Raw genomic sequence first — 25,487 nt, 5'->3', positions numbered from 1 at the left:
GCTACATTTGGAATACTGCTTTTCAATAGCGATTCTGATTTGCGGGGATGGGATTCGATCGGCTGGCATACACAGAATAGCTCCAAAAAGATTGGTGCCCTGTCAGGATTACTTTGCACAACCACAAGGACTGATAAGCCAAACTCAATTCTTCATTTATATCTCCGATCTATAATCTAAAGCAAAATCCACGCACATTATTCTGTACCACGATAAAGTGGGATATTGCTTTCTCGAATAATATACAATTGAAAATGCTGTACAAGCCGTGCATCACCCTCGATTTGCAATTCCTCGAACAGTCAATTTTTTTTCTTTTTATTATCACAACGACCATCGAAACTATCCCAGAAGGTCACTATCCGCCAAAAAATACTCAATCATTTATAATTTTGTACCTATTGGTTTACCTTTTGGTCTGCCTTTTCTCCACAAATATTTACTTTTGGGTGAGACCTTCCTTTTGTAGTGCAATTATTATTTTTTGGTTCTTATGAGCAAAATAATTCTCTGAGGACAATATGTCATTCCTACAACTCTGAGAGTTCTATTTGAACTTTGTTGTGTTGCCCTCAATTGTATTTTGAGGAGTGATGGTTTACTGGAGCTGAAATCGAAGCTCTTAAAGACAGAAGAATGAGTGAGTGATCAGAAACATCAGGTAGTGGCTCTATCTTTGGTTTAAGTGTCACCGAATTATCTCAAATAAAGACATCAAGAGATGAAACTTTAATGAAATTGTGCTCTTGAAACTCTGTAACATGATTGAGTAAAGATATGGTTGCAAGTACTGTTTAAACTTTGGAGTGCATTCACCCCACATATTTTATTTTTCATTCTTATTGAACCAAGAGGTGATTATAGTGGAGTCTGAAGTGTTCTCTTGTAAGTGGGGACCAACAATGGTGGAACGTCTTGAGTGACTGTTCTTCTAATCGACGATAGAGACTATTTATGATATCGTCTTTCCTTGTCTTTTGAGCCCAATTTGAAATAATCTTTAAACATTGTCCCTAATGTCACCAACCTTTGCAAATATAAAGCCCAAAATTGAACACATCTCAGATTGCTCATCTGACGCAGAACTGCACTCAGAGAATGACATTTTCAATGAGAAACCTACATTGACGCTCCCCGTTATCAAGCGCTATTTTACTACAAGATTTACGACCTTGTTTGATTTGCCAGTCAACGACCAAGATTCTAGATGGTATGAACTTTTGAACCCTATTCCTGCATTAAGGGAAATGACATGGAGAGATTGGAACTACTACGGATTGGGATGGTTTGGTTGGATTTTGGATGCCATGGATTTCTTTTGCGTTTCTGTTGCTTTACCGGAAATCGCCGTCACTTTGAATTCAAGTGTTGCTGACATTACTTGGGGTGTGACTTTGGTATTGATGCTAAGAGCTGTTGGAGCAGTTTCCTTCGGGTTAGCTTCTGACATTTTTGGTAGAAAAAAGTGCTACATTGTCATTTGTATATTATTTATTTTCGTTGAAGTTGGTACAGGCTTTGTCCAAACTTATGCTCAATTTCTTGGTATTCGCGCTGTATTTGGTATCTTAATGGGAAGTATGTTACCAGTTTGTATGGTGACTGCAATGGAGGGACAACCAGTACGTGCAAGAAGCATTTTATCGGGTTGGTTTACGCAAGCCTATTGTATTGGTTATATATTGGCTATGGTATTTTACAAGGTGTTTGAGCCGACTTACAAAGAAGGGGAAGGGTGGAGAAGTTTGTTTTGGTTTAGTGGTGGATTGAGTGTCATTTTGATTGTATGGAGATTGTTGGTTCCGGAATCAAATGAGTTCTTGGAAATGCAAGAGAAGAAGAGAAAGTTCAAGGAGAAGAACCAGAGCACCGGGCTTCATAAACTCTTCAACACAACAATAGTGCACACTTTGAAAACTGAGTGGTTGTTGTTTATTTATCTTTGTATTGCGTACGCTGGTTGGAACTTTACTAGCCATGGTACTCAAGATTTGTATGTCACGATGTTGTCCAACCAATATGGGGTTGAGATAGGTCATAGAACCATGATTGTAGCATTGTCAAACGTTGGTGGAATTCTCGGTGGATTCTTTGTGGGTGGTGTTTCAGAGGTTTTCGGAAGAAGATTGTCTGCCATCATTGCGACCATTTGTTGTGGTGCCCTAGTTTATCCATCTTTTTACAATGCTGACAAAAATTGGGGCGCCTATGTTGTTTTAATTGGTTTCGTTATGGCATCTTGGGGAGTGTCATCAGCTTACGCCTTGGAGTTGGTAAACAAAGCACACAGAACATTGTTGATTGGATTGGCATACCAAATCGGTAACTTGATCAGTGCTGGTAGTGCTACTATTCAAGCCCAGCTTGGTGAGAAATACCCCATTCCTGGTGCTGCTCCTGGTGTGTACAATTATGGGAAAGTGATGTGTATTTTTTGTGGCGCTGTTTTCGCTTTCGTGGTTTTTATATTGGCATTAGGGCCAGAGAAGTTTCATAGAAACTTGAGAATGGCTCCTGTAAAGCTTGGTGCAGTAACGGAACTCGAGAAAAGTTTGGATTTGGACAAACCTGGTAATGAGAGTAAAAAGTAAATACTTGGGGTAGATGCTAACTTTTATTCTGTTGGTCTTATTCTGTAGTGTGGTGTTTTTCCGTGTTGAGTTGCAGTGATGCACCAAACAGTAACACAACCTTTCGCTACAATCTCTTCAATCCTAAAAGCTCGGCATCTAACAACGATATTATACTTTATCAGTGATAATCTTTATTTAATCAATTTTCGCGCCCTATGCTCTTTGATAAAATCCGAAGCAATCGGAATTACGCCCCGATTCGGAAAGTGGGAAAAAAATCGCAGCAAAAAGCAATTTTTTAATTGTGAAAGGCATCAAGTCGGGATTATTTTTCTTCTCTTTGTGTTTGACGGAATTAGTAATGAGTAATAAGGCTTTTACGTACTGGATGAAAACTTTACAAACTTTTGAACGCAAAGACAGCAAGGGGAGAGAAGATAGGGTAGTTTTGTTCATTTCTTTGTCTTTCTTTTTCACACCCTTGATCTGATGTGTTACCAAAGATAGAGGATTCTCCATCTTGATACATATTCCACATATCTATGTCATGAGTAACCCAACGATAACAGAACAACTTGAGGGCTTCCCTATTTTCCAGATGGTGATAGTAGGGCTACTTCGATTATCAGAACCAATCGCTTTCGCAAGTTATTTGAGCTACATTTTCTTTATGATTAAAAGCTTCAAGATTGCCAAAACCGATGCTGATGTTTCTCGATTCAGTGGATACTTGGCGTCAGGATTTGCTTTCAGTCAATTTTTGAGCTCTGTGAAATGGGGTAAAGCGTCTGACAAGTATGGAAGGAAACCAATCATACTATTGGGCTGTTTCGGGACTGCCATTTCCATGATTGTGTTTGGATTCAGCACCAACTTTTACATGGCATTTTTCGCGAGAGTTATGATGGGACTATTGAATGGAAATGTTTCCATAATGAGAACCACTGTGGGAGAAATAGCTATTGAGAAGAGACATCAAGGAATTGCATTTTCGAACTTGAGCTTGTTGTGGAGTCTTGGAAAATGTATTGGTGCTTACCTTGCTGGGAAATTGACTGATGTCGATCATTTCAGAAATTATAGACGTGATAGCAAGGAAGGCTTACATAATTCAGACTCTCTATTTGATAGATTCCCATTCGCTTTTTCCAACATTGTTATTTCATCATTGATTTTATGCTTTATGGTCTGTGGGTGGTTATTTTTAGAGGAAACAAATGATAGAGTAAGACATAGGCGGGATCGAGGTTTGGAGGTCGGTGATGCAATTCGCAGACTATTGGGATTTGAAATACCCGATCGACCATGGAGAAGAGGAAAGTCGGAAGATAGCGAGTTCCTAATTCACGACAATTCATTGCCGGAGGAATTCGATGATGATGATGATGACACCGAGATGTATGAGCTACAACTGTTAACATCAAATGAGGAGAATACGACTAAGCAAGGGACTGATATTGCTCTTTTCACGCGGCCAATAATCTATCGCATCTTTTGCAACTTTCTATTGTCCTTTTGTAATGTTATCTACACTGAATTTCTTCCAATATTGTTGTCAAAAACTGTGGACGTTGACTCGTTGAGATTTCCAATCCACAGTCGAGGCGGGTTTGGGTACAGTACAGAATCAGTTGGTAAACTTCTTTCCATTACCGGAATTTCAGGAGTTGTTCTTGTCAGTTTGTTGTTCCCCATCATCAACAAATATCTTTCCCTTTTAACAGCGTTTCGAACAGGAGTTGGATTTGTCCCAATCATTTCATTCAGCTTGCCATTAATCATTTTCACAATTCCAGAATACAACCCGATGTTTCATCTGCATGCGACGACAACTGCTTTACTATATTTAAATACTTTCTTCTCCTCGTTTGTTGGGTCAATTTCATTTCTGCAAATGACACTTTTGATCCACCGTGCATCACCAAAACAACACCGGGCTGTAATCAATGGCTATACAATATCATTCACTGCATTTGCACGTTTTCTATCTCCTCTCATTTGGGGATGGATCATGTCGCTATGTGACAAGAATGGAGTCGGTGTCATTGCTTGGTGGTTACTTGGGGCAATCTACTTAATTGTGTTTTTGTTCACATTCCTTCTAAGCGAAGCTGATGAACAAGACGTTTAGATGTAGAATAACAAATGGTTCGTTAAAGTGATTCCATCAACGAATTTGGAAAAGAAAACATTATGGTTCAATTTGACGACATAATTACTGAGGGGCTATCTCTTTTTTTTTTTTTAGTCGCATAAAAAAGGATCAGCGCATTTTTAGGCTGCAAAAATTCATGCATAATCAAAGCTAAAAAATACCCTAGATTTCCAATTTTGGCAAAGATCTACAGCGTCACCTGCAGGGAAACGCCCTTAATTACCTTTTAATTGCATCATGAGAGGTAACAGAGCCAGATTGAGTAAAAATGTTGCAAACATTATACAAGGCTATAATTCGAGGTTACAGTACTAGAAAAGGACAACATCACATTTACAGATTTTGTACTGGAGGGGAATATATAATGTTGAGACTATCCCACAAATGCATTTTTACGTCCATAATAAACAACCAAAACGTCACCAATGAAGAACCTTTTCATCTTATTGCCATTTTTCATTGTTACATTTGTGCTTGCCCAAATAGGAGAAGTCACTCTGATTACCCATGTCATTGCCAAACGAGCACACGAACCAACTCATGAAGAGTTGGAAGAAGTAGATCAATATTTGAAACAGTTGGTTGCTGTAGCTAATGGTGGTCTTGCTAAAAGGGATAACTTTTTACTAACCGCTGCTTTCAGATCATTGAACAAATCAGGTACAGGAGTTCACATTATACACACCCTTGCCACGAGCTCGCTTTCACAGGGGCTCACGATTAAAGTTGTTGAGGAGTATGTGAAAAACACTGGTTTGACGAAATTGATGGAGGCTGCAGACGAGTCTGGGTTGGCGGTGTCTGTGGTAATGAGATTCTTTATAAACTACAAGTTGATTCCTGCTTTATGGGACATCATTGTGGCTCTTTACAACAATGGGGTGATTTCAATAAAAAGGCTAGATATATTAGGAGCTATTGGCTCAATCATTGGTGGCATTGAAGAATCTATCTGGTCATCAGTTATGACTTTGGTCAATCTCGTTGCTGGCCCAGAATCGGTATGTGAGTCGTTGAATATATCAGGGTTGGGTGTATCTGTGGTTGATGATCTATTTTCAACTAGCGATGGTCAGCTGTTCCTCATCAAGTTGATAACCGAACTCATCAATGATGGAGTTGTCACCATGGGTATTATGCTTGACGCATTGAGAGATTCAAGTTTTCTTCAAAACACATTCACCAAGGTACTTTCAAGCTCTACAAACAGAAAGATTATTTTTATCTGGGCTGTAAACAACTTGGTCTCTTTGATCAAATACATTTTTTAGTAAGAGACACGTAAATTTCAAAGTTCATCAATTTCAAGCTATATCCAGTATACGCAATCAACTCTCTAATGTAATCACATCGAACTTCTTCAATGCTTCTTGCAAGCTGAAGTTTGCCTCTGCTTGGTGCCATCTCTCATGCAATCTTCCATGCAACAACACCAACTTTGGTTCCTCAGTATTGGTATCATTAACCACCTTTCTTCCAAATAAGCTGGACTTCATTTTGTTCCAAGCAGCAAAATCAATCTTTTCCCATTCATCAGGTTTGTTATAACCCAAGCGTTTCAACTTTGGCGATCGTAATGGCTCAGGATCCAAAATTGCTGACTCTTTGGGCTTGCTAAAGTAGATCAACACCAATCTTCTATAATTTTTTTGATCATCTGGAGGAGATACAACTCTGTGAATTGACGACTTGAAATATCCACCAGTAATAAATTCCATAGCATCGCCAATATTGACAATCAATCCATTTGGTGTATGACCTACGTAGTTCCACTCACCAGTATAGTAATCACGAATTTGCAATGACAAGATGGGTTGCGAGGTGATAAATGTAAATCCACCACTATCCGAGTGTCCCCTCAACCAAGTATTCTCCACCTTCTTTTGATCCTCTGGGGGCATTGCATCGTAGAGCATGAACCTTCCGGCACCTCCGCCAGATCCGTCCAAGTCTCCATCTTGAACTGAGTAGAAGTTTTCATAGATGAATCCCTCAGGGAGTTCTAACACCAAATCTGTTAAATCACAAAGTTTTCTCAAGGTGTCAGTATGCAAAAACCGATAGAACTCCGCAATTTCTAAGAGATGATCCTTTGCCACTTCCGGATAGTGATTGACTTCCGTGTCAAAAAACCTTGAATGGTTCATGTGATTGAAATTATAGTGGGTGATTGAATCTTCAACACCGTTTCTCATGGACCAATAGCCCTTTGGTTTATACCCAGAACCTCTTTCAGCCCCAATAGATCTAGATCTATCCTCAAGATCAGACTTGAGAGCTCCGGCTAGGTACCTCTTTTGTTCTTCTACTGGTACCCCCAATAACGATTGAGCCACAGATTTGAGGTGCTCTAACTTTTCTGCTTCAAATCCATGGTTAATCACAGAAATAAACCCATATGTCGACAATGATTTCTCAATCTTGTCAGCTAATCCCTTCCTTGTGGAAAGATTTTCGGGACCCTCTTTGTACAATGATAAATCAATCGACTCCAACTCAATCGGTTTCTCGTCTGAAGTAGACAAGGGCGCTTCGACAAATGGTCTTAGTGTATAGTTACTTGTTTTTGATGGCATCGTTTGGGGTACAAGCTCATGAGTAGTGATCACAAAGTTGTCACCTTAGGCAACTTATATATGCCATTGAATTTCAGGGGAGATTCGGTCAAATCATTCCGTAGCCGAAAGTGTGGTGTCAATTGTGGTTATTTATATTGTGTGATTATGACTCCAAATTTGGAAATGAATAAACTGTGGCTACGACATTTACACAAAACGCTGAAGATCACTAAATAAAACTAGACATTCTATTACTCTACTTACCCTTCCTTAGCAAACTTCTCCTTCAAAGTCTTTTCCAATTTAGCTTCAAACTCCTCCCGACTTTCCCCCTCTCTCCATCTTAAATTGAAAGCAGGATGGTCAGGTTTCAAAAAAGTAGGATCCGCTCTATCAATTCCATACAAATTCTCCCTAAACGTCAACCCTTCTTTTGGATAATCCTGCCAAACCAATCCTCGTCTTTGCAACTCTGGAATCAACAACTCAACAATGTCTTCAAATGAGCCTGGTGTAATTGCATAGGTGAAGTTGAACCCATCGACACCAGCTACATCAACCCAATTTTCAATTTCATCAGCTACATCAGTTGGAGATCCAATAAACAAGACACCTGACCCACCAAGGGAAAGTTTATCAGCAATGTATCCTCTAGTCTTCTTGATGTTGTGTGGGTCGCCAGGGAATGGTTTGATCATCATTTCAGCAAAACTACGCACTGCGTTACTCTCCACTTGGTCCAATTCTTGATCCCAGTCATATTTTCCAAGATCAACCCCCGTCCATCCACCAAAGAGTGCTTGTGCTCCTTCAACATCAGCGTATTGTTTGTAATCATTAAACTTTTCCACAGCTTCTTCGTATGTGGGTGCAACGATTACAGTGACTAGCTGAACTTTTTTGACATCTTCTGGGTTTCGTCCATGCTTCTTGATTAGTGCATTGAGTTTATCAATTTTTGATTTCAAACCTTCGGGGGTGTTTCCGTTGATAAAAACAGCTTCCGCGTTTTTTGCTGCATATTCCAAACCTTTCGAACTTGCCCCAGCTTGTAAGATTACCGGCAATCGTTGGTAAGGGTTTGGCTCGCTAATGAATGGACCAGGCACTTTGAAGTGTTTACCCTCGTAGTTGATTTCTCTAATCCTCTCGGGATCCGAAAATACCCCCTTTTTGGTGTCCAATCTAACAGCATCATCAGCCCACGATGACAAGAAAAGTTGGTAAATCACCTCCAAATATTCTTCAGCCTTCTCGTATCTTTCATCATGTGGGGGCAAGGGTTCCCCATTCAACAAGTTCCTACTTGCAGTATCCAAATACGACGAAACAATATTCCATCCTACACGTCCCTTTGTCAAATGATCTAATGTAGCTAATCGTCTAGCAAAATGGTATGGGGCTTCACTAATAGTGCTTGCAGTAACGGCAAACGACAAGTTCTTTGTCACTGCAGCCATTGCAGGAATTACGGCACTTGGTTCATTGATTGGCCATTGAGCTCCTGCTTTTGCAGCTGCTGCAAGGTTTCTTGGTCCATTGTAAACATCATACGGACCCAAAACATCAGCAATAAACAATGCATTGAATTTACCCTTTTCTAACAACTTGGCAAGGTTCACCCAATACTCAATTGTATTGTAATCTCTTGATTTGTCTTTTGGATGTTTCCATTGACCAGGTGATTGCAAACCTGGTGTCGCCATGTCAAACGCATTGACAATGATTGGTTTCCTCTCCTTCTTTTGCCTTTTGGTCGTCATTTTCCTAGTATGTCGTTAAGGAAATGTATTTACAAACTGTTTAGATCCAAGGGAACTTTGGGGTTGATACTTAAGGGTTAATCATACTTCTTGGAAAAAACTGTGGCTCTCAAGGAAAAACCACATCAAACGCAAAATCACGCAAATGGTTTTGACATACTAGAAACAATAAACCCCCTTTTGATTCCCCCCTTGATATTCAATAAAAAGATTGATAGCCGAACCGCACTGTTGGGGTTAGGTCGTTGTGGTCAAGTTGATTGGCTACGTAATAACATCGACAGAGTGGGCATGCCGTGTAATCTGTCTGTTGATAAAGATAATTGAAGTTGCTCGTTAAAATGGATCTGGTTACTTGAAGATGGGTAAATTTGCTTTCTTGAATATCAGTGTGGCATTGCTTGTGGATTATTTCAAGTCCGAGCCGATGTTGAACTGGACTCAACTTCCACAGATATTACTAAATTTCGCATGAAAATTGAATTGTGGTGAACTAATTATTTTTTTGGCAACCAACACAATAGAAGTCACAAAGTGATGTCAACAAGGTACGCTATAACACCACCAATGTGGATAAAATGAAATTGCCTCACTTTCTAACAGTGCCAGACCCTCAACATTACGTCAATTAGTTCGAAACTCTCAAGAGTTTGCCAATTGTTTGAACCCATTACTCGAAGAGTCTCTACCGGTTGTGCTGCCAAACACCAAAGTCAAAACATTATATCTCTCCTCATTCTTGGTGAACTACCCAATTGGACAAGAGAGTCCCTCAAATGTAGCTGGAGAGAATGATTCAAAGCCAAACTCTTTGAAATCTAAACGAAGATTATCTACTACTCGAATACCAAACAAGAGGGCTAAATTTACTTCAGCGGTTAACAACAACACGGACGAAAATGTAAGTTCTTCAAAAGAGAACAACAACCCCACGGAGGTTTATTTGAGTTATAATGACTCAAATACTCCAAAGCATATTGGCAAATTCTTCAATGTTATGGTTAATAATCGATTAAAACGTCAATGTAAATATTGCCACTTGCAGTATGCTGATTTGAAAGGGTTTAATCGACATTACGAAAAGAAGCATGCGAGACGATAATGAGCGCATGTGGTTCCTATACATAACCATTCACAATAGGAGTGAATACTCTATCTATTCTATAACGCTTTACTGTTGGATGCTTTATAGGTTGACAAAATTGCATATACTATTGTAAGGTAGTCGGCTCCAGCTCTTCATTCTAAACGTTGTCAAGTAAACTCTCCACTAGGTCGTTCGATCATGGTGTGTTTTGACTTCTCAAGGGCGGGCCATTAAGATACACGGCACTGGTTTCGCGCGTAGTTGGTGAATCTTACGTAATCGCTTAAACACAAAATATAATTGGGCGCGGTCTTTTTCTTTGTCGGAGGCGGATGTTAAAGTGAAACCTCACTCGTTTCACCTGTCACCCAAAACGTAGCAATGTCCGTAATTCACCCACTTTTTGAACTCGTGTCGAGATATTTCTGATGACTTCAAGTTTGAAAAGTCTATTACAATCTCTAGCAAAACCCCAACATTTCGAGCCGTTTGTATGAGCGTGAAAGTGCAAGGCTTTCCATTATCATTGGGTTTTTTCTTTAATAAATCCGCTTCATTATTTTCCTTTGGTTTTGTGTTGACGGAAATGGGGTTATCGGTGGAATTTCCGAATCAGGTATAGTTAAAACCGTTCGTTACACCAAAATTGCTACATTTGACACTACTATGAGAGAGGTTGCTCTATGCTTGTACAGAAACTTGAAAAGAAGGATCTTATTAGGTCGTATGGTTAACATTACTAACACTGTACTTTGTTCTACTTCCCCGTAACTCTTTCTCAAACGTCTTGGTGTTCTTGGGTTTGCTATAATTGCATGACTAATATAAAATTAACATACAACATACAAACAAACGAACAGCGAAAAGAAGAAATATTGCATGAAAGGAATCTTTAGCAAGAGCAAAAGAGTGGCTAGATCAGCTCAAGCCTTATCATTAGCCGTACCATACCGAATCAATGATGTAGAGAGGTGAGTGCGTGTGTGTTTGCGTGCCGCACTGGCATCTAGCCCAGTTAGGGTTTAATTCCGTTGTAGTAACAATATGCAGTTAATAACATAGCACAATGTCGTGCGCATTAAGGTTTTAAGAGGATTAGTATTATTTTTTTTCACATCACAATACTAATTCAAATACAAATCAAGAGGCTTTTGATATTACTTTCAGGAATTTCATCAACCACTTGTATATATATTGATACGAAGTTTTCAGTCACTTTGAATTTGCCACTTCATTTCATCCACCTAGATTTTTAAAAGTACATCTGTTTTATTTATTCATTTATACTTTGCATAGACACATATCCATCACCACAATTTCATGTCATCGCCATCTGCATTAGAATCAAACCAACTACTGTTGGAACGACAAAAGAGACTCTTGAGTTTCCTAATGTCCAGGAAGGTACCGCCTGTCCCTACACAAGAAGAAAGAAAACCATACCCTGGTTCCACGGCTAATTTCGTTAAGCAAATTTTCTTTTGGTGGCTATCACCAGTAATGAAGACTGGGTATCAAAGGACTTTACAACCAGATGATTTATTTTATTTAACTGATGATATAAAAGTACAAAAAATGGCTGATGATTTTTACAGGTATATGACCCAGGACATTGATCGTGCTAGACAAAAGCATATTGCTGAAAAGTGTGCCGAGCGAAATGAAACACCAGAAACGACCTCTGTCGATCCAGAAGAAGATTTGAAGGATTTCCAGTTGAGTAAGTTTTTAACAGTATGGGCGTTGGCGAAAACTTTTAAATGGCAATATACTTGGGCTTGTGTGTGTTTAGCATTGAGTAATGCGGGTCAAACGACCATGCCATTATTAAGTAAAAAATTGATTAAATACGTTGAGTTGAAAGCATATGGTTCTGAACCAGGAATTGGAAAGGGACTTGGGTATTCTTTTGGAACAACGGCAATGGTTTTCATTGTTGGGGTATTGATCAATCATTTTTTTTACCGGTCAATGATTACTGGTGCACAAGCCAAAGCTGTTTTAACAAAAGCACTTTTGGATAAGTCATTCAAGCTTAGTGCTGAAGCCAAACACAAATACTCTGTTGGTAAGATTACTTCAATGTTGGGGACAGATTTATCAAGAATAGATTTCGCATTGGGGTTCCAACCATTTCTTATTGTATTTCCCATTCCAATTGGAATTGCTATCGCCATATTGGTTGTCAATATTGGACCTGCTTCATTGGTTGGTGTTGGGATCCTACTTGTGTTTATGATTGGTATTGCTTTTTCTACGGGGAAATTGTTTGCATACAGAAAGAAGGCCAATAAATTCACCGATTCAAGGGTAAATTACATGAAGGAGGCTTTAAATAATCTTAAAGTCATCAAGTTTTATTCATGGGAACCACCATATCATAAGAATATTTCAGATATTAGAAAGAAAGAAATGAAGATCATCTATCGTATGCAAGTGCTTAGAAATATTGTCACCTCATTTGCCATGTCCTTGACGTTGTTTGCATCCATGACAGCATTCTTGGTGCTTTATGCTATTGCCGATGGTAGAAGGGATCCAGCGTCAATTTTTTCATCACTTTCACTTTACAACACCTTGACACAACAAGTGTTCTTGTTACCAATGGCTTTAGCCACTGGAGCTGATGCATTTATGGGTATTTCACGAGTTGGTGATTTCATGTCTCAAAGTGAAATTGACCCAAAAGAGAATGCCATTGAAGCCCCACCTGATGTTGAAGAATGGATGGATAAGGAATCCTTATCGATTGATGTCGAAAATGCTTCATTTGAGTGGGAAGTGTTTGAAGATGAGGATGAAAGTGATGGCAAAAAACCAAAGAAGAAGAAGAACGATGGAAAGAAGAGAAAATCAGAAGAGAGCATCACTTTGGACGTACAAAATAGTGAATTGTCATCTTCCAAAGACCTTGAGGGTAGTTCATCCACTGACGTTTCTTCAGAAGAGGATGCACATTTTGAAGGTTTGCATAATATAGATTTCAAAATCAAGAAAGGTGAGTTTGTTGTTATAACTGGTTTAATCGGGTCAGGTAAATCATCATTACTATCAGCCATGTCTGGGTTTATGAAACGTACCAGCGGATCTGTCAATGTCAATGGGTCATTGTTACTTTGTGGATACCCCTGGGTACAAAACTCAACTGTCAAGGAAAACATCATTTTTGGCTCTGAGTTTGACGAAGAAAGGTACAAACGAGTAATTTATGCATGTTCTTTGGAGGCAGATCTAGAGTTGTTGCCTGCTGGTGATAGGACCGAGATTGGGGAGCGTGGTATCACTTTATCTGGTGGTCAAAAGGCTAGAATCAACCTTGCTCGTGCTGTTTATGCAGACAAGGATATAATCCTCTTGGACGATGTGTTGAGTGCTGTCGATGCTCGTGTGGGTAAACATATTATGAACAATTGTCTTTTGGACTTGTTGAAAGAAAAGACTAGAGTATTGGCGACGCATCAATTGTCATTGATTGGTTCTGCGGATCGGGTCATTTTCCTAAATGGAGACGGTACTATTGATGTGGGGAAGTTTGAAGAATTAAAAGAAAAAAACCCTGGGTTTGGTAAATTGATGGCTTACAATAGTGAATCCAAAGAGGAAGAGAATGAAGAAGATTTGGAAGAATATGCTGAAGAAGAGTTAATTGAGGAGGACAAGCGTAACATTGAACGTCAACTAACTCGTCGTTCTACGCGAACAGTCACCACCGTAGGGGCATTCCCTGAAGATGTTGAGGATGATGCTGATGATGAAGAGGGTCGTCATCATGAGTACAACTTGGACGAAGAAGCTGATGGTAAATTGATTGGTGATGAAGAACGTGCTGTTAATGCCATTAGTACCAAAATTTATGCCAAATATTTTGAACTAGGATCGGGTAAATTCACACCGTGGGCAATGCTTCCAACTTTACTTTTATTTATTGTTTTGGCTACATTCAGTCAAATTTTCACAAACACTTGGTTATCATTTTGGACAGAGTACAAGTTTAATAGACCAAACAAGTTTTACATTGGAATTTACATTATGTTTACTTTTTTGTCATTTATCTTGTTAACGTGTGAATTCATCATATTGGTTTACTTCACCAATACCGCCTCAGTTCAAATGAATGTTCTTGCTGTTCAAAAAGTGTTGCATGCACCAATGTCATTCATGGATACTACACCAATGGGTCGTATTTTGAACCGTTTCACCAAGGATACCGATGTTTTGGATAATGAAATTGGTGATCAGTTGAGATTTTTCTTGTTTGTGTTTGCCAATATTGTTGGGGTGATTATATTGTGTATCATTTATTTGCCATGGTTTGCTATTGCTGTTCCGTTTTTGGGTATGTTGTTTGTTTCCATTGCTAATTACTACCAAGCATCTGCTCGTGAAATTAAGCGTTTAGAAGCAGTACAGAGATCATTGGTGTACAATAATTTCAATGAAACCTTGACTGGTATGGCAACAATCAAAGCATATAAAGCCACACAGCGATTTATCGACAAGAATAATTACTTGATTGATCGAATGAATGAGGCATACTACATCACGATTGCCAATCAACGTTGGTTGGCTATTCATATGGACTTTGTTGCTACGTTGTTTGCGTTGTTGATTGCATTGCTATGTGTCAATCGTGTATTTGATGTTAGTGCTAGTGCCGTTGGTTTAATTTTGTCGTATGTTTTGCAAATTGCTGGTCAATTATCTATGCTTATTAGAACATTTACTCAAGTGGAGAATGAAATGAATTCAGCTGAAAGATTGAATTCATATGCAACAAACTTGCCAGTAGAAGCACCATACATTATCACAGAGAACACCCCACCACCAAATTGGCCCAGTGAAGGAAGCATCACGTTTGAACATGCATCGTTAGCTTATAGACCAGGTTTGCCATTGGTTTTGAAGGATTTGAATTTCACGATCAATTCAATTGAAAAGATTGGTATATGTGGTAGAACTGGTGCAGGTAAATCATCAATCATGACTGCATTGTACAGGTTATCTGAATTGGACTCAGGAAAGATTGAGATTGACGGGATTGACATATCCAAGCTAGGGTTGAAAGATTTGCGATCGAAATTGTCAATCATCCCACAAGATCCAGTTTTATTTAGAGGTACAATCAGAACCAACTTGGATCCATTTAATGAGCATGACGACAATAAATTATGGGATGCTTTAAGAAGAACAGGGTTAATTGAAGAGTCAAGATTGGAATCTGTCAAGAAGCAAACAAAAGCTAGTGCTAAAACAACGGCAGCATCCACCACCGGAAGATCAAACGAAAAGAATGCAGAAAAAAAACCGGCTACCGCTACTACTACAACTACTCCCGATTCATTAGCGTTGCACAAATTTCACTTGGATCAAGCAGTAGAAGATGAAGGTTCGAACTTCTCACTTGGTGAACGACAATTGATTGCATTTGCTCGTGCATTGGTGCGTGATTCCAAGATTCTTATATTGGATGAAGCTACATCATCAGTTGATTATGAGACCGATTCCAAGATTCAAGAAACAATCATCCGCGAGTTTAAAGATTGTACCATTTTGTGTATTGCTCATCGATTGAAGACGATTATCAACTATGATCGAATCTTGGTGTTGGATAAAGGTGAAGTTAAGGAATTTGATACACCTTGGAATTTGTTTAATTCAAAGGGAAGTATTTTCCAACAAATGTGTGAGCGGTCAAATGTTACCGAGCAAGATTTTTCAAACTCGACCAAGTTCTAAAGTAAATACTAGGAAGTCTTTTTAATACGTATATCTTATTTATCTTCGCCTTGAATCTCTGCAGTGGATCGAATAGGAGAGGCTATTGTTTCTAGTGGTCGAATTTGGCGTGAGCCAAATTTTCATCGGCATGGCTTAACTCCGCGTTCGAGTGGCTTTGCTCTAAGCCGAAGGACACACATAAAAAGCGAGAGATGATCTTTTGAGAAGTTTTCCACTCTTTGCATTTAGCGGCTCTTCACCCGCTATCTCAACCCTCGTGTAACTTTGTAAAAATGCCGTGTAGATGCTTCTACACTTCTATTAATAGCGCTTTTGGATGGCAGTAGCACAAAAACTCCGTCATCATAATTATAATAGACGTCATAAATTTACAATTAAACCGTGAAGGCTGTGCAAAGCGCAAAAAAGAGAGGGTTCTAGGACTCGATTTGCTAAAAAAAGAAGCTGTAGCTATACTCTGATTATATATATAAATATTACTTGATAACTTCTTATAGCAAAAGATGCTCCACAACATAACTACTGGAATAGTGCGTGTCATTCACATTTAGTGTAAACTAATTTTGTGGCTCTTTATATCCGTGCAACTTGGAATTTCATCCCTCTCGACAACAAGAAAATTTAAAGATATTAAACCCTGATTCAAGAAACTTCCCCTTTAGACCATCCCACATTAATTGCTTAATATCCCAATAGAATACACTGTATGAGCACAGCAGTTAAAAAGTCAGACCCTCAAGCCGAGGGTAGTCACCTCAAAAACTTTGTTAACAAAATCATTGGTCAACCAGCTTCCTACTCCCATAAACAAAATTACACATTTGGCAAGACTTTAGGTGCTGGATCGTTTGGAATAGTGAGGTATGCTAGAAACAACGTCACTGGTGAAGATGTAGCAATGAAGATAATTTTGAAAAAGGCACTTAAAGGCAATGAAGCAATGGTGTTGGAGGAGATTAAATTGCTTGAGGAATTGCACAATCCACACATTGTTGGGTTTAGAGATTGGTTCGAAAGTAAGGACAAATTCTACATTGCTACCCAATTGGCTACTGGTGGTGAATTGTTCGATCGAATAGTTCAACAGGGGAGATTTACTGAACATGACGCATCATTGGTTATAATCCAAATGTTGGAAGCAATTCAATACTTGCATGAACGTGATATTGTTCATCGTGATATCAAACCAGAGAATGTATTGTACTTGACACCCGAGTCAGACAGTCAAATCGTGTTGGCTGATTTTGGAATTGCCAAACGATTGCAAAACTCAAGTGAGAAATTAATGTCATCGGCAGGGTCATTTGGATATGCAGCACCAGAAGTCATATTAGGAACTGGGCATGGTAAGCCATGTGATATTTGGTCCTTGGGGGTTGTAACTTACACCATTCTCTGTGGTTATTCGCCATTTAGATCAGAGAATGTTACGGATTTTATCAATGAGGTGAAACACAATAATGCAGTTATTTTCCATGCAGATTATTGGAGAGATGTCTCGAAAGATGCTCGTAGATTTATCATTAAAGCGTTGCAGTATAATCCTGACAACAGACCCACAGCTACTGAATTATTGAATGACCCATGGATCGTGTCTATTGCCAAGAAACACACCGATGCTGATTTACTACCACAATTGAAGGAACGTTTCGATGCCAAGGCCAAATTCAGACAAGCTATCGAGCTTGTTAAGTTGCACAATAGGATCAACAAATTGAAGGAAATGCAAACTGAGGAAGATGATGATCCAACCGAGATTAATATGTTCAATGCTAATGGGGATTTACTGACAAGTCTGACTAAAAAAGCCGATGGAGATAATGATTCTATTCAAGGCTCAGCTTTAAGTAACTGGCAAAAGTTTAATGACTCGTTGAAATCTGCAGAAGGTGATGCTGATCGATCGAAAGTCTCGTTGTCTGATACAACACCCAAGCTGAAGGAAAATGCACCCAAGGCCACTGCAGTAGGCGATGCATTTGTGCAATTGGTTCATGCCGCTTCAAAGAACAAAGATAGGGTAGAAAGTTATAAGGAGAAAGAGTAATAATGTGTAGTGTATAACGTTCAATTTTGTATTGTGAAAAGCTGTAATTGATCCATTGTCGAGGCTCGTGGTTGCGCAGTGGATTACTGGACATAGCATTGTTCGTTCATGCTGGCTATCACAGTGATCACTGGGAAGTTTCGTTCACGCATAAGATCCCATGAGTGAACGAAAAAGAATAAAGAACATTGAAAATGAAAATGAAAAAAAAAAAAAAAAAAAAAAAATTCGAATCACTGGCACCACTACTAAGCATCACGGTCGGACCTACAGTTGATGCTCCCTGTTACAAAACATTTGAATACGTGAATGAATGGGAATACTTCGATCAGCAAATATGCTCCACCTTTATTCCTCGAGGTCGAGGATAAGACCGAGGAGGCGTTGACAAAGTTTCATAATTTGCAAATATCGACTTACCAGCTGAAACTGATTGCAGCACCTTCCAGCAACAAACGAGCAGAGTATATGACATGTGATTGTGAAGAAGAGTGGGATGGAGAGCAGGAAATGAACTTGGCATGTGGTGAAGACTCCAACTGTATAAATAGACTTACATCAGTTGAATGTACTAATCGGCATTGTTTGTGTGGTGATGATTGTCAAAATCAACGTTTTCAAAAACGACAATATGCAGATGTATCAGTTTTCCAAACTGAACTCAAGGGATACGGTCTAAAAGCCAACAAACCCATTTCGGAAGGGCAGTTCATATATGAATACATTGGAGAAGTGATTGATGAAGGAGCATTTCGTCAACGAATGATTGAATACGATATGAAAAACTACAAGCATTTTTATTTCATGATGTTGAAACCAGATGCATTCATTGATGCCACGGAAAAGGGGTCACTTGCCAGATTTGTAAATCATTCGTGCAATCCCAATGCATTTGTTGATAAATGGGTTGTTGGAGATAAATTGCGTATGGGAATATTTGCCAAGAGGAACATTGCCAAAGGTGAAGAAATTACTTTTGATTATAATGTAGATAGATATGGTGCTCAATCACAACCTTGTTATTGTGGAGAACCTAATTGTATCAAGTTTATGGGTGGGAAGAAACAAACTGATGCTGCATTGTTGTTGCCTGAAGGTATTGCTGAAGCCCTTGGTGTTACTTCGAAAATGGAGAAAGCATGGTTGAAGGAGAATAAGCACTTACGTGGTGACCAGCAAGATGATGATTCGACTATTAATGAGATTTTTGTGCAGAGTTTAGAAATTGAGCCTATGGATGATGTTGATGTTTCCAAAGTGATGGCAGCATTGCTTAAATCACAGCAGCAGCTGATCATTGCGAAATTGATTATGAGAATGCATATGACCGATGACCCTAGTGTAAACTCATTGATGGTTAAGATGCATGGATACAAGACATTGTCAGGTGTTTTGCAAGGTATTGAGGATGAAGAGTTGATCAAAATGGTTTTGGAAATTTTGTCTAGGTGGCCAGCAATGACCAAGAATAGAATCTCGTCATCGCAGATTGAGGATGTTGTGAAGGAGATCGAAGCTAACACGACAAATGAGGAGATCAAGCAACTAGCATCAAACTTGTTGTCCCAATGGTCAGTATTGGAAATGACATATCGGATCCCCAAAACCCAAAAACCAGACCAGTCATTAATGGAATCGTATGGAAGAGTTTCAAGGTCACCTGAGCATCGAAACGGTGATACATCTGGTGCCACGACTTTTAATCAATCAGATCATGGACACTATTCGAATAATGCATCACAAATGTACTCAACATCAAATACCATTGCACCAGTGTCGAATCCCGATTTTGGTTTACCACCAAATTGGCGATCCCAATATGACTCCAATACTCAAAGGTATTACTATTACAATGTCTTGACGAATGAAACCACTTGGGATAAACCAGGAGTATCGATGCCCACGCGACCGAAACTCCCAACCGGGCCCAGCAATATGGTTAATCAATATTCACAAGTCCCGTACTCAAATCTGCATCACAGTAGTCCTCCACCGCGTAACAACAATATTGAAGAAGAAATTGCCAGGCGTGAGGAAGAAAAAGAAAAACGAGAAAGAGAAGCTCGAGCTCAAGAGTTGACGGAGAAGGAACGGAAATTGAGGGAATTGATCGAGCAGGCGAAAACGATCAAGTCAACACCTGAGCCCGAAAAGAAAAGCAAACACAAACACAAGCATGAGCATAGAAGTAAACACAAACACGAACGTAGTAGACCAAACCCGCTGGGTGGGAAAAGGGCTGTTGCTGTTGCTGAGCAAGACGATGAAGCCCGAGTTAAACACAAATCATCGAGTCACTCTCACAAGAAGAAAGAAGGTAAGGAAGTATCACTTGAATCTCAATGGAAACACGTTATGGCCAAACACGTACCAAATTTACTTAAATCATATGTTGATGAGATTGGCAAAGATAACGTCAAGGGGTGTGCCAAGGAAATCGTCAATAATTTAGCAGCTCGCGAAGCAAACAAGGGTGCACCACCATCATCATCTAAGGAATTGGATAAGCACAAATTGAAGAAATTGAAGGAGTACTCCGACACATATATGGAAAAATTCTTAACCAAGTATAGAAGCAAGCATCATGGAAAGAGGAAATTAGATGAGATTGAAGGTGAAGGTGAAACAAGTGCTACGTCACCTGAAGATAGCAAAGGAGTTGTTGATCTGAGTGTCAGTCCGCTGAATACTGTCACTAATGGGCAAGGCGAAAATGAAGACATTAAAAAGGTCAAGCTCTAGGGAGAAGTTGGGGTTTAGTTGCGTGTTGTTAGTGGAGTAGATGAAATTAAAATAAGGGCATACTAGACCACTTGTCTTTACGAAAGCTCTTCGTTGTCATCTCTATATCTATTGATTACATCTAATGTACATGATTCTAATGAACAGTTCAAAGAGTAGACTTGCCCCCTCTCTGATCCCTCCAACCTCCACCACTCTTGCTTCTGCTTAATCCGAGTTCAACAAGTTGGGCAAGTTTTCAATTGATTCAGATCCATAAATGATTTGATAGGTTGCTTCAAAAAGAGGAAATTCATCCAATTTATCAGTATTCTCCAACAATTCATGAACTTCTTTAGCAGTAACGATACCTTGTGAACTTTGTCCGTTCAACAATTTCTTTTCGGCAGCTTCTGCGGAAGCACCAGTTTGGGCCATATAACGACCAACTTTGACATTTCTACCTCCTGAACAAGTGGTTATTAAATCAGCCACACCAGCTGATTCAGCGGTAAATGTAGATGCTTTCGATTCAGGAAAGAAGGTTTCTGAAAATTTAATTGTTTCTAATAATCCCACTCTCATGATGGCGGCTTTGGCATTGTCACCCCATCCCAAACCTTCAACGAACCCCACAGCTAAAGCAACAATGTTTTTCAATGCACCAGCCACGGAAACACCAGCAACGTCGTCAATGACATTCACGTGGAAATAAGGTCTATGGAAGGCTGCTTTCAAAACGTATTCGTCAATATCTTTACCAGCACCACGGTAGTCCAGGGGTAATGTGTAAGCAATGGTGGTTTCTGACCATTTACCTCTAGCCACTTCTGGAGCCAAGTTGGCCCCCGATAAAGCACCACATACAATTCCCAATTCTTCGGTAATATAAGTACTGAGTAATTTACAGCCTTCCTTGTTGACTTCTAACCCTTTCAAACATGAAATTGCTCTAGCTGTTGGTGGCACATGACCTTTCAATTGAGGCAAGATCTTGGGTAAGAATTGATGAGGTAAATTAAACACAATCAAATCGGCACCTTCAACAGTTTTCAATAAACTTGGTTCAGCAACCAAATTGGGAGGTAATTTGACACCAGGTAAATACTTGATATTAACATTTTGAATATTGATAATATCGGTTAAATTCTTGCCATCGATTTGTTCTTGGTAAACCCACATTTTCACGTAATGACTAAACAAATGAGGTCTAGAAAGGGCATTTTCAGCCAACACTTTGGCAATGGTGGTACCCCAGTTTCCTGAACCAATAACGGCGATTTTGAAAGGGTGGTCTGGAGTTAATGATTGGCGAGAATTTGGAGCCTTGGTTGGACTCAAGATGTTGGCAACTTGTGATAATCTGGATTGGGCTGATGACATATTTCTGATAGGGGATCTTATGTGTAATGGTTTGAATCGAAATGGTACTGGGTTGTGAACAGTTCGTAGTGTGAGATGAATTGAAGAAAATCTCTTGATCAGGTTAATCACTTTGGAAAAAAAGATATCTATTGAGCTTTATTGGAAAAAATGTGGAGTTATGGTGGAATTACGATTGTATTTAAATGATCGACTTGTCGGGAAGAATGGGGGAGGGAGTCTTGTATTGTGTGCTTAAGCAATGAGTAAGGTATGTATATTTCTATTGTATCTTGTATTGTGATAATTAAAAGAGTCGGGTATATTAAGAGAAGAAAAAAAAAAAAAGAAATAAATTTATGTGATTTTCCCTTATGCAGATATGCCAAAATTCACAGTTTAAGTTTTAAAATTTTTTTGGGCGTCTAAGCATTGCGCTGGAAATATTTTCTGTTGGGTTTCAGCGTTGCTAGGGGAATGAGGGGAGTGAACAGGCATAAGATAAAACATTGTGAACTGGACAGTCGGGGTAATGATGTATACCAATAGTACAAGAGCACAAGTCACAATGTGTGAAGCAACACTACAATTTTCCATCAAAGTATTTTCACACACTCTTTCTTTGTTTTGCGGAATCTAACCAATCTCTTTCCATTGTGTTAATGTGAGAGTACTTTGTATTGACTACTACCTTACTGCGAAATCTCTAAATCTAAAGAAATTGAGATCTTTGTGTTATGAAAAGAGACTTTACGTCTATAACGGTTTAGCTGTTATGGGTGAGTGTGTGTATATGCAGGTTAGAAGGGAGGTCTGTCAACCGAGGTTGAAAAAAGAAAAATGCCAATTGCCGTCACACAAAGTAACTCTATTTTGGTCCGTTAATGCAAAAAGAGCGCGAATACATCATGAGTCAAACCTGCATTAACACGGCCATGTCATTCCCATTGCATGGTGCATACGGGCCCATTCGATGATAAGTCGTATGAGCATTGGAACTTTGCTTTGATTTAGAGAGACACTTTTGAAGAAACGTATGCTTTCACAGTATTGGCAGTGTCAACAGCCGGAGCGCCGCACAGCAGGGAAATAAAACAATGTAATTTAACGAATTCTTTTTTGACTCGTAATGTACTATTACCATACTGCAACGCAACTTCTTTTTCCGACCCGCTGGTAAAACTACAAGATCGCGTCACCACGGTTTTTTAGAGCCATATGACAAATTATCTTTCTCGATGCAGATCTTCCAACGTCATCACGAACCAATTGCATAAACTACACACTCTACTAGAAGTTTAGTTAGCATGTCTGTACTATGTATACATTACTACCTCGGAAAATAGTAACTTAAAAGCATATGAAACCAAAAGAAAAATTAAATCCTCCAACACAAAAGAACATTTATTCCGATTTGCACCTTTTTCTTCTCCATTGACCCGAGGTGCAAAAAAAAACGACGCCCACCAACTACAATAAGAGCTTTTTGATGTTTTTGACGTCATATCTTTTTTTGTATACAACATCCACAAAAGAAAAGAAACCGTTTTGAAAGTGGGGTAAACTGATACGTCTACAAAATCGTATGTGATATCTGTACTCATTGACAGAGTAAACCAGTCAGTTTTATAGTTCCAAAAAAACGAATGTATATAGAAAGATACCTCCAAATTATACTTTCCAATTAGTCTTTTGATATCCAAAAGTAGGAAAGTTTGGTTTTCTAATGTCATCGTCATCTTCATCGTCGTCATCTTCATCTTGATCATTATTGTTATGCCCAAACTTGTTCTTCTTTCGCTTACGTCCTCCTTCCTCGTCGTCATCATCTTGATCTTCCTCTTCTTCATCCTCTTCATCTTCATCATCGTCGTCTTCGTCATCATCATCGTCTTGATCCTCCTCACTACGACCAGTGCTGTTTCCTCTTCCAATTCCATCACTATTCAAAAACGCCAAATTATCAACATACAACTTCTTGTTGGCATTTCGTTTGCACGTTAATGTTCCCATGTGTCTCTTTAATGCATCTTTTCTAGCAAATCCTTTACCGCACAATTGACATATATTAGCCGGCACGTCAAGATGTTGTTTTGCATGTCTTTTCAAATCAGAAGATCGACGAAATGTCATTAAACATTTATCACATAAAAATTTACGTGCTTGATCTTTGTAACTTGAAGACGATCCTGTAGATTTCTTTGTAGTCTTGGTGGTTGATTTCCGTTTTTGTTGCAGTATTGATTGATTTGGTGTAGTTGTTAATGGCAATGGATGTATTGGCAGTGGGGCATCGTTTAACAAAGATATTATTGACGATGCACGCCCCGTTGGTCTACCACTTTGATGAGCATAATTTCTATTTTCACGTTGTCGTTCAGCATCACTTTTCAATTTCAATGGTTCCCCGATCAAGAAATTCCAACCCAGTTCATTGCCAGCTGGATTGTATTTACTTACACCTCGTGTTCCTGTTTGATCAACAACACCACCACCACCACTTGTAACGCTAGTACGATTATTAACCTTATCATCAGCCGCAGCAGCAGTTGTTGTTGTAGTTGTAGCATCCTCACCACCAGCTGCAAATATATTATTACTCAAATTAGGAAACAGTTGATAGAACCCCAGTATATTCAATTGTCCTGCATCATTAGCCTCTAACCCTTCCAGTTTGGAAATTGGGTTTCCATGGGGTGAAGAAGCATACTGCAACCTAGTCAATAGGTCTTGTATCGTGGGATCAACAACTTCGCGACTATTTCGATTAATTCCTTGAGCAGTGGCAACCAAAGCATCGCGAGCTAATCTCAAGAACCGTTGATCTTCATTCTCGTTTTCAGGTGTCTTTTCTTTCCTAACTGCTGATATGCTTAGAGCACCACCGCTGGATTTAGCTGTTGTGGACTTTAATGTATTTGACCGCCTAGTATAGCTGATGTTTGGTTGTAATGCAGCCGAGGTCGGTAATGGCGATGTAACCAATGGAGATCCATGAGAACTGCCAAATAAATAATCATCTGTTTTTAGCTTTTTTGGAACTGGTGAAGATACACCAGTATCATTGTTGTTATTACCACCTCTATTATTATTATTATTGTTGTTGTTATTGTTGTTGTTATTTGATTGTGATGACGTGCTTGGGTACAATGGGCTCGCGGGATTCGGTGAAAACATAGTATAACTCATTCTTCTTTTAAATTGTTGGTTTTGATCTTGATTAGAATATGTACGCGGCGAACGCGGCGACTGTATAGGTGATTGCGATAGATGTTGCCTGATAAACGGAGAAGCTAGTTGAGGAGGCAACTGTGGGTGACGCTGCTGTTGTTGCTGTCCTAAACTGTTTGGTAATTGTGTAACCTGTCTGTAATGTTGCTGCCGCAGTTGATTTATACGAGGTTTTGAACCAGGAGCAGCTTGCGAAGGTAGTATTAATGGAGCTCTGTTGGTGAGTTCACTATTGTTAACTCGAGTCGATG

At 39.2% G+C, this 25,487-nt stretch overlaps 10 protein-coding genes across 10 annotated transcripts; 6 read left to right on the top strand and 4 right to left on the bottom strand. All coding sequences in view use genetic code 12, as the record gives it.

The window, feature by feature from the left end:
• Positions 1-1,016: 1,016 nt before the first annotated feature.
• Positions 1,017-2,591, top strand: CPAR2_407250 (uncharacterized protein; the record flags this gene model as incomplete). Its single annotated transcript, XM_036811671.1, has 1 exon — positions 1,017-2,591. The coding sequence occupies one exon, from the start codon at positions 1,017-1,019 to the stop codon at positions 2,589-2,591; it is 1,575 nt and encodes a 524-aa protein (XP_036668084.1).
• Positions 2,592-3,120: 529 nt separating this feature from the next.
• On the top strand, positions 3,121-4,704 carry CPAR2_407240 (uncharacterized protein; the record flags this gene model as incomplete). The annotated part of the gene is made up of 1 exon (XM_036811670.1): positions 3,121-4,704. The coding sequence occupies one exon, from the start codon at positions 3,121-3,123 to the stop codon at positions 4,702-4,704; it is 1,584 nt and encodes a 527-aa protein (XP_036668083.1).
• A 449-nt stretch (positions 4,705-5,153) lies between these two features.
• On the top strand, positions 5,154-5,999 carry CPAR2_407230 (uncharacterized protein; the record flags this gene model as incomplete). Its single annotated transcript, XM_036811669.1, has 1 exon — positions 5,154-5,999. One exon carries the CDS (start codon positions 5,154-5,156, stop codon positions 5,997-5,999), a length of 846 nt encoding a protein of 281 aa, XP_036668082.1.
• Positions 6,000-6,056: 57 nt separating this feature from the next.
• Positions 6,057-7,304, bottom strand: CPAR2_407220 (uncharacterized protein; the record flags this gene model as incomplete). Its single annotated transcript, XM_036811667.1, has 1 exon — positions 6,057-7,304. One exon carries the CDS (start codon positions 7,302-7,304, stop codon positions 6,057-6,059), a length of 1,248 nt encoding a protein of 415 aa, XP_036668081.1.
• A 242-nt stretch (positions 7,305-7,546) lies between these two features.
• On the bottom strand, positions 7,547-9,049 carry CPAR2_407210 (uncharacterized protein; the record flags this gene model as incomplete). The annotated part of the gene is made up of 1 exon (XM_036811666.1): positions 7,547-9,049. One exon carries the CDS (start codon positions 9,047-9,049, stop codon positions 7,547-7,549), a length of 1,503 nt encoding a protein of 500 aa, XP_036668080.1.
• A 2,479-nt stretch (positions 9,050-11,528) lies between these two features.
• YOR1 (ATP-binding cassette transporter) lies at positions 11,529-15,872 on the top strand (the record flags this gene model as incomplete). The annotated part of the gene is made up of 1 exon (XM_036811665.1): positions 11,529-15,872. One exon carries the CDS (start codon positions 11,529-11,531, stop codon positions 15,870-15,872), a length of 4,344 nt encoding a protein of 1,447 aa, XP_036668079.1.
• Positions 15,873-16,581: 709 nt separating this feature from the next.
• Positions 16,582-17,922, top strand: CMK2 (calmodulin-dependent protein kinase; the record flags this gene model as incomplete). The annotated part of the gene is made up of 1 exon (XM_036811664.1): positions 16,582-17,922. One exon carries the CDS (start codon positions 16,582-16,584, stop codon positions 17,920-17,922), a length of 1,341 nt encoding a protein of 446 aa, XP_036668078.1.
• A 309-nt stretch (positions 17,923-18,231) lies between these two features.
• Positions 18,232-20,664, top strand: SET2 (histone methyltransferase; the record flags this gene model as incomplete). The annotated part of the gene is made up of 1 exon (XM_036811663.1): positions 18,232-20,664. One exon carries the CDS (start codon positions 18,232-18,234, stop codon positions 20,662-20,664), a length of 2,433 nt encoding a protein of 810 aa, XP_036668077.1.
• A 207-nt stretch (positions 20,665-20,871) lies between these two features.
• Positions 20,872-22,026, bottom strand: GPD1 (glycerol-3-phosphate dehydrogenase (NAD(+)); the record flags this gene model as incomplete). The annotated part of the gene is made up of 1 exon (XM_036811662.1): positions 20,872-22,026. The coding sequence occupies one exon, from the start codon at positions 22,024-22,026 to the stop codon at positions 20,872-20,874; it is 1,155 nt and encodes a 384-aa protein (XP_036668076.1).
• Positions 22,027-23,676: 1,650 nt separating this feature from the next.
• Positions 23,677-25,194, bottom strand: CPAR2_407160 (uncharacterized protein; the record flags this gene model as incomplete). Its single annotated transcript, XM_036811661.1, has 1 exon — positions 23,677-25,194. One exon carries the CDS (start codon positions 25,192-25,194, stop codon positions 23,677-23,679), a length of 1,518 nt encoding a protein of 505 aa, XP_036668075.1.
• Positions 25,195-25,487: the final 293 nt, after the last annotated feature.

The sequence above is a fragment of the Candida parapsilosis genome, contig 006372, assembly GCF_000182765.1.
Source record: "Candida parapsilosis strain CDC317 annotated contig 006372".
In the NCBI taxonomy this organism is placed as follows: Eukaryota; Fungi; Ascomycota; class Pichiomycetes; order Serinales; family Debaryomycetaceae; genus Lodderomyces; species Lodderomyces parapsilosis.
The sequence above is the reverse complement of the archived record's forward strand: the minus strand, read 5'-3'. Positions and strand labels throughout refer to the sequence as shown.